The 8804-nt window shown below is 41.8% G+C and overlaps 1 protein-coding gene across 2 annotated transcripts in view; it reads left to right on the top strand.

The window, feature by feature from the left end:
• Positions 1 to 5237, top strand: part of pitx1 (paired-like homeodomain 1) — a 17681-nt gene extending 12444 nt beyond the window's left edge. The window contains exons 3-5 of one of the 2 annotated variants that reach the window (XM_015024195.1): positions 796 to 945; positions 1640 to 1842; positions 3981 to 5237. In XM_015024195.1, coding sequence (XP_014879681.1) covers positions 796 to 945; positions 1640 to 1842; positions 3981 to 4529 — 902 coding nt within the window. In that variant the 3' untranslated portion in view covers positions 4530 to 5237. The remainder of the gene's footprint in view (positions 1 to 795; positions 946 to 1639; positions 1843 to 3980) is intronic. The other variant, XM_015024196.1, reaches the window with a different exon arrangement.
• Positions 5238 to 8804: the final 3567 nt, after the last annotated feature.

Here is an 8804-nt window from a genome sequence, read left to right as displayed (position 1 = left end):
ATATTTCTCCCCCCCCCTCTCTCTCCCACACACACACCCACACACACACACACACACACACACACACACACACACACACACACGCACGCACGCACACACACACACACACACAGGAACGCAGCAAACATGAATAAAACCGCACACAATGCGCGCTCCCGATTCCCACCACAGAAATATTAATAATACCAAAATCAACTATTTATGAATTATGAAAAGAGAAGCAACAAGTTGCAACATTTATTTATTATTTGTGTCATTAAAACTGATCCATAAATCATTTTGCTCATGTGGCCACGCCCCGTTTTTAATCCATAAAGTTTCTATTGGAGCAAAAATAAAACCAAACCGAATCTGCTGCCAAGATTCTCATGAATGTTTTCCAACAACGAGCCGAGCAGTTTGGACTTTTACATCAGCGGGACGCTGTGACGTCATAGTCCCTGGCTGGTGGGGGTGCGTCGCGGCGCAGGTTCTGTGGGTTGGACTGTCGGTCTGGGAGGTTCCGAGCGGCAGGAGGAGGATCTGCTGCCTGACAGTCGGAGCTCCGAGTCGGTCAGAGCGCACAGCAGAGCGGCGCCGCTGCAGACCGGACCGGACCGGACCATCTGCCTGATGCCTCGCGTTGTTTCACCTCCACAGAAACTTTGTGGGTTTTGGGGAATCCGAACCTCTGGTGGAAACCCTCCGCGTGGCTGCGCCGCTCATGTCGCGGTGTGATTCTGGATCTTCGGTGTCGCAGCTGCTGCAGAGCAGGACTCACCCAGTTTCTCACTGTCCCGCATCCTTCTCTTTAAGGTGGCATGAATTTGGACAGAATCTCGGAGGCCGTGAGAGCCGCGCCGCCCCGTGACGTGGCCGCCGCGTTTCATTTACAGAGACCAGCAGAGGCCGGCCGGGAAGCTTTAGAGAACTCAAGCAGCGAGTCCTCAGACGCAGAGCTGGCAGGTAGATACCGCCGGACGGATTCAGACTCTTCCTGTAAAATCCACTTTTTATTGAGCGGAAATCATGTTGGTGCGTAAAAAGCAGAGAAACGCGCAGCGGGACGTTCATTTACGCACCAGCAGAACTCAGAGGTTCAGCTTCACCCCAAATCTGTTCTGTTCTTGTTCTGCGCTGCCTGAGCCAATCACCGGGCCGGATCCCGGACTGGGTCACGGAAAATGTGCGGAGCCTGGCCTGCAGTCAGACAATTAAACAAACTATAAATACCATCAATCTGAACCCAAAAGCAGAAACAAACTCCCAGCTGAAGTTCACTGTCTGATTTATTGACGAGTTTAAAGTGGAAAATGTAACTTTGGGGTTTAGATATTTGTGTTGGGCTGAACGTTCCTCTCCAACAGATCCCACCTCAGATAAGAGCGGCCTGATGTAAAGATTCCTATCAGTGAGAACAGAATCGGTTGTAAATGTGTGTGAATATTTGCTTTTCTTTCTCTGCTGCGGGATTTTATGAAAATACTTGCAAATGTCTGACCTCAGGCTCTCCGCTCTCCGCTCGGTTAAAACCTTTCGCTGTTTTGCAAGTTGGAAACTGAATCCGCGTGTGAAACGTTTGACCAGGTCGAAAGCTGCGTGAGCAGAACCGCACCGCGCCGCATGTCTTCACCGCACCGCTGGTTTCTGTTTCCCGCAGAGAAGGAGCGCAGCGCGGAGCACCGCAGCGATGACGGCAGCGCCGACGACCCGAAGAAGAAGAAGCAGCGGCGGCAGCGGACTCACTTCACCAGCCAGCAGCTCCAGGAGCTGGAGGCCACCTTCCAGAGGAACCGCTACCCGGACATGAGCACCAGGGAGGAGATCGCCGTCTGGACCAACCTGACGGAGGCCAGAGTGCGGGTAAGAGGCCCGGCGCCATGTTGGAAACACGTCCAAGAATTTCATGAATCAATCTTATGTATTTTGAATCAGAAAACCAACTAGAGGCTCTCTGTTTTTGTCAGGGTTTAAGGTATTTCCGTCTATTTTTATGCGCAGCATTAGTGAAGTTTATGCTCTATTATTTATATTCTGGGTCAAATAGTTTGACCTTTATGAGACTGAAGGATTTTATTGTTCCGCTTTTTTCTGAAGGATTTGCGGCTCTGAACGAACTTCATGTCAAAAGTTTCTCATCAAACGCGATTTAATGAAAACCCGGAATTATTCAAATGATTTTAAACATCCAAAACTGTCACTTTGAGTTTCCGCAAATAAACATCAGGACGAAAGATTAAACTTAAAAACGAAGCTTGTTGACTTTTTGTAAATGTTTATTAGATCTGCATTAGATCCAGTTTGGATCTTTGTCTCCGTTTAATCACAAACTTTAGACTTAATGACACCAGAACACACTTAGCATTTCCTTTCCATGGTTTTTAATTGGCTACATTCTCGGTTTTTGCGGCTTCTCGTTGAGCCGTGGCCCCGCGCAGCCAGGTGCGTGTTTCTCTAGTCGGTTATGAGAAACGTGCGTGGAAAAGCAAACGGTCCGTTTGGTTTGGATTTCCTCAGAGTTCAGACTCTCCTGCATTTGAAGGAGGACAGTCAGCTTCCAGCTGCAGTTTTCTGTCATGCACTTATAAAAAATAAAACGATATTTCTGTTAGTGTGCTAAATGTGACATTTTGAATTATTGCACCACTAAGTGGCTGCAGATCACAGATGAACCAAATTTAATTTATTTTAATCGCTTCTGGTCGCTTTGTTTTCTCCTTCATTTTTTCTGATGCAGCTTCTGGAGATTATTGAGGTTATAAATCCTCTTCATCGGACGGACCCACTTAAACTGTTTCAGTTATGAATTAAAAACGATTCCGCAAAGTGGCAACGCGGAGCGGTGCGGGGCGGTGCGGTGCGGGGCGGTGCGGTGCGGGGCGGTGCGGTCCTCCCCGCTCCCACCTGCAGCTTTTATTCAGATAAATTCGCGCACAGATCATATTAGTAACTCTTTCATTTCTGATATTGGATGTAAACGTGCAGTGACTCCGTCGGAGCTTCAAATAAAAGTTAAAGTGGCGCAAACAGCAGCGGATCAAACTGCGTGTTTTCATTTAAACTGTTTTTGTTTCGATCGTTTTGATTTTATATGATTAGATTTTTAACTGTTTTTTCTGTAATCCAGTTTGATGCGATCAGCTTCTGTAATCGATGCAACCAGGAGTTTAATTTAAATTAAATCATTTTGCTTTTTTTAATTGACAAAAAATTATGTATTATGTTTCGCGTTTCAGAAAAAAAGGATTAAAATGACGTAGAATAACTTCAGTATTTATACAGAATGTATTAAACAGATTTATATTTATTATTGTTATTATTATTCAACCTCAGGAATATTAACCAAAATTAATTTGGAATAACGATAAATTGTTTCATTGTTTTTTGTTCAGAAATAAATTATTGCAAAGCGATTTATAAAAAGTTCAGCGTGTATGTCATATTTATTTAATAAAAAGATATACACTTAAAAAACTGATAAAAGCTCAATAAAATATAAAACTATCTAAAAAATGTTCATGTAACGTTCACGGACCCACGGGAGTTAAAGCAGCTCCGTGGGGAAAACCCATGATAAGGAAAGGAAGATAAACTGATGAGAAAACATTATTATTATTATTATTATTATTATTATTATTATTATTATTATTATTATTATTATTAGTGTAAATAATTTCGTTACAGTGAATTTTTATATTTTGTGCACTCTTCACAATAATACAAACTAAACTGATATTATTTATATTTTAAAAAAACGAATAAACGTTTCTAAAATCTAAATGCATTAAATTATTTTCCTGATCAAAGTTCCTGCATCATAAACTATAATCTGCATGAATCCTTAAACTGTATTATAATTAGAGTCGGATGTTGACATGAATCAGGATTTTATAATAATTATAAATGTGATTTGGCGCCAAGTTAGTGAGCAGACTGGAGCTGAATAGTGTGGCTGGCAGCCTCCGGGTGTCCGCCGTAGTGACGCAGTGTTTACCTTCCAGGTGTGGTTCAAAAACCGCCGGGCCAAGTGGAGGAAGCGGGAGCGGAACCAGCAGATGGACCTGTGTAAGAACAGCTACCTGCCGCAGTTCAGCGGCCTCATGCAGCCCTACGAAGACATGTACCCGACCTACACCTACAACAACTGGACCAACAAGGGCCTGGCCCCGGCGCCGCTCTCCACCAAGAACTTCACCTTCTTCAACTCCATGAGTCCGCTCACCTCGCAGTCCATGTTCTCCGCCCCGAACTCCATCTCCTCCATGAGTATGGCGTCCGGCATGGGCCACTCCGCCGTGCCCGGCATGCCGGCCCCGGGCCTCAACAACATCAGCAACCTGAACGGCATCGGAACCTCCGGCATCAACTCGGCCATGTCGTCCTCTGCGTGTCCGTATGGCCCTCCCGGCTCGCCGTACAGCGTTTACCGGGACACGTGTAACTCCAGCCTGGCCACCCTAAGACTCAAGTCCAAACAGCACCCCACGTTCGGATACAGCGGCCTGCAGAGCCCCGGCTCCAGCCTCAACGCCTGCCAGTACAACAGCTGACGGGCCGCGGGGCCCCGAACCGACCCGCAGGATCCGCATCTCACCCCGAACCAACAACCGAACCGACCTGGATCCCTGCGGTCATTTTTTCCATAAGAGAAAAAATGGATTATGCGGGTTACAAGTTTACCTATGAAACATCCGGGTTCCTGGAGCTTTTCTAATCAATGAAGACGTGTTACATTGCTGCACTGTACATATTTAACTGTAAATACAAAAACAAACTGGGATTCTGGTTCCGGTACTGGTTGGGCTGCTTGGTGGCTCCATTTCGCTCCTCCTTACTTCCATTTCGTAGCGACGCACTTAAACTATTCAAAAACAAAGAATCATAAAAATACTCAAATTATTTCATTTGATCAGCTGATATTTTTCTGGACATTTTTTTCATCCGTTTCGTTTCTGATGAGCAGAAACTGATCTGCAGGTGGTTCTATTTCGTACCTAAAAAAACAAAAAAACAATGGCGCCCAAAAACATCGAAACTGATAAATAATAATAATAATAATAATAATAATAATAATAATAATAATAATAATAAGTAACTACGAAACCGCGAAATGACCGGCATCCCTTGCGGTTCAATTTCGTAGGAAGTTATGAAGGAGCAAAATACCCATAATTCATTTTGAAATGACAGGTACGAAATGGAACCACAAGTTTTGCTCTTTGTTCGTTTTTGTACCGAGATTTTCAGTTAAAAAAAAAAAGGCAGAAAATGGCGGAGGGCGAAATGACCGGAACCCCAAAGAGTGGCGGCGGGAGGGATTATGAATAACTAAAAAACAAATAATTAACGTTAAGGATACTGAAACCATAAAGGTGAAAAAAGAAGAAATCTTGACTTTATTGTACATATTTTATAAAAGCTTCTTTGTGCTTTTTGCCACCGACTGCTTCTCATTTTATTTGCTCAAATGAACGAAAAAAAAAAACAACAATGTTAAACTTGACGTGATTTAATGTAAGACTGTTTAGCCTGAACTGTTTATAAAATGATCCAAAGTTCTCATGTTTAATGTAACATGTGTGTCTGAATAAATCCACAGAAAACTAAAAAGGTTCATTTAAATATTTAACTTCAACAGAACGTTTTACAATTTAAAATAATTACATTCATAATCGATTAACTCAGATTTATTTTCAAACTTTCTCCTCATCGAGGCTGAAGGATGAATTTTAAAGTTAAAAACTGAGGCGGTTATGATCAACCAAATCACAGAAATCCCTGAAGTTTGGTGCAAACAGTGTTTTAATAAATCAGTAAATATGATTATAATCTGTCACATGTTCTCCTTCCGGCCAGAAGCGCTCAGTTTATTCAGTCAACATCATATCTGCTTTTCTGACACCTGCAGAAATCCTCATATCTGTATTATCTATATTACTGCCATTAGACTGATATTAGTGTTTAACCTGATAGGTAATCTGAAGGACTGGGATTAGAGGCAGCCTTTAATAAAACACTGAAATATGATCAGAATTAATTATTAAACACAAATGATTTAAAATGTCACTATTATAAATTAGAGTGTGGCTGTTTATAAAATATATTTTGCTTTATTATTAAAACTTTTAATCAAACATTGGGAGTAATATTTCTAATCCTAAGAATTAACTTTTATTTTCCTTGTTGCTCAGATCACGGTGGGTTTGTTGATCAGATTATAATCTTTTTCCTATTAGTTTTGACCTCAAACATTAATTTAATTTATATCGTGAAATCTTAACCTTTTTATTCATAAACAGCGGAAGTTGTTTCCTTCTGATCTTCCAGTTCGTTTCTTTTCACTCGTTGTTTGTTTCTCTGCTCTTCAGTGTTTGAACGGATCAAAGGAGCTTCGTTTTCCTCGTTTCAAATTTTCATATTTTATTTATTTATTTGTCATAATTTAGCAAGAAAGTCTAAACTGGACCGTTTCTGTTTATCTGGTATTTAATAAAGTTTTGTAAATATGAATCTTTAGCTGTTCACAAGTCAGACCATCGGCGGCGCGCATCATCAGAAATTCTTCTCCCGGGCGCGTTCGTGTGCACGCGCGGCGTTTATTTAAGGCGCGCACGCGCATAGCCTGTAATTGCAGCTCTTGGCTTTGATTAGAAATCCTCTGGCAGCAGGACGCGCCGCGCGCGCCGCGCTGCGCCGCGCCGCGGTGATTCGCAACAAAAACAAAACGTGCAAACTGTCGTAAAACGTCTCCAATAGTTTTCCTGATTGCGGCTGTAAACGAGGCCGTGGACGCGCACGCGCACATGCAGGGCAAAGTTCAGCGCTGCTTTATACCTGGTAAATATTTGAACAGTTTTTCTCTGGTTTGGAAATCCCCACACACCCCGAAGCATAGAATGGAAGAAAATAGAATTGTAATGGTGCAAAAACTGCGCATTTATGGATAAAAATGTCAGCGCAATTCTAAGCTGAACTAACCAATAAAGAAATAAATAAATAAAACTAATATCAAACATACTTGGTAATAATCAGGCCCGTCTGGTTACATATTCCAGTTGAAACTCTTCTGGGAAACCGATAATATTGAAAGTGATTCAGTAATTAATTGCTTTGGATCAGGTGAGGTTAATATAATATCTAAAGCCTGCAGGGAATCTGGAGGAACAGGATTGGTCACTGTGTTACCTGGGTGACACTCTAAAAACGGCACGGTTAAAACAAGTCAATCTGGAAGTTAGCTAACCCAGTACTGGGTCAAACATCAACCAGTTCAGCCTTTGGTTTAACTCCAGTCAGAAACAATCGACTTCAAACCTTTCCTTCTGAAAACACACATAGATCAAACTATCTGTGTGTGATTGATCTATATAGATAAATATAATACCTATATTTACTGTTGGGTATTAATCCTAACAGTACCATTTCTGCAGTTTAAGCCCTGAGCTCTAGAAGCTGCTCTCCGCCCTGGAACTACAGCCAATCAGCACAAAGCAACATGAGCGCTGATTGGCTACCCAATGTCATAAATATTCCAGTTTCCCATGATGCATTGTCTTCTGAATATTTTAGATATGCTGCATTTAAAATCTGCAGGTTTTAACGTGAACAGCTGGAGATCCACTGAAGTTGTGACTGTTAGCTTTGCTAGCTATTTAGCATGTAGCATAGTCATCACACTTGGACTGACGGTTTCCTTTAAATCAAATGGAGCTGACGCTGCATCTGCCATGTTTGTCCAGAATCATCTCTCAGCTGAAAGTAAACTTTAGTGCCTTTTCAAAATAAAAGCACCAAACTGTCACATCATGTTGTGATAGTTTGTTATAAGACAGATAATCTGTGAGCAGATGGATCTCCTCCATGAGCTAATATTGCTGTCTGAAGAAATTAACCAAAAACAACCAATCAGAGCCAGGAGGCGGGGCTTAGTGCTGTCAATCAAGCTCATGTACTCACTGCTAAATGTGCTAATGGAGGAGAAACAGCTTACCGTTAAAGGAAAACAGTTTATCTGCCATCATCAGTGGCTATGCTAACTAGCTTTACAATTTACAGCAAGCTATGCTAGCTGCAGCATAGCAGAGAGCAAAGGGAGAGTGATTGACAGCGCTAAGGCCCGCCTCCTGGCTCTGATTGGCTGTTTCTAGGTAGCACTGGGAGAAAACATGGAAGTTTGATGTTTTCATAGATTCTGTCTCAAACTGTCCCGACATGGAGACAGATTCAAAAACATTTAAAACAGAGTTTTTATAAAAGTTACACACTGCCACTTTAAAGAGACATCCTGAAAATCATTTGGTATATTTATTTCATAATTTTGCCTAAAAGTTCTACATTAAACTCAAAAACTGATTCAGGTCAAAGAGAACAAACTCTGTTCTGAATGAATAAAGCAAAACAAAATGAACTTATTGACCCAGAATCGATTATTGCTCCAGTCAGGACGACCTTCACAGATTAAAACACCTAATAGTGTTAAATATTAGTGATAAAATCAGGTCAGCGTTCTGCAGCGTCTGAAACTAATTACTGGATGTTTTTCAGGAAGTGGACGATGACATGAGTTACTGAAAATGTTTCTGGGAAGTGAAGTTGGACAAAATCGATTCTGTTTTTCTTTGCAGCTGTTTTTCACTTTAAACCGTGAATCCTCTCTGTCTCCTCAAGTTCATTCTTCCATCGTGTGATAAAGCTTTTCAACCTTTTCAGTTAAATTTAGTGCATAAGCTAAAGAAAGGCCGGATCATTTCCTTCCCAACACATCAGGACGCCACGTTTACGTCTCAGGTTTTAATTCAGAGCATTATGACTTCATGGGAGGCGTG

The sequence above is a fragment of the Poecilia latipinna genome, unplaced genomic scaffold (genome assembly GCF_001443285.1).
Source record: "Poecilia latipinna isolate Pla-1442-1.1 unplaced genomic scaffold, P_latipinna-1.0 Scaffold3565, whole genome shotgun sequence".
NCBI classification, from domain to species: Eukaryota; Metazoa; Chordata; class Actinopteri; order Cyprinodontiformes; family Poeciliidae; genus Poecilia; species Poecilia latipinna.
The sequence above is the reverse complement of the archived record's forward strand: the minus strand, read 5'-3'. Positions and strand labels throughout refer to the sequence as shown.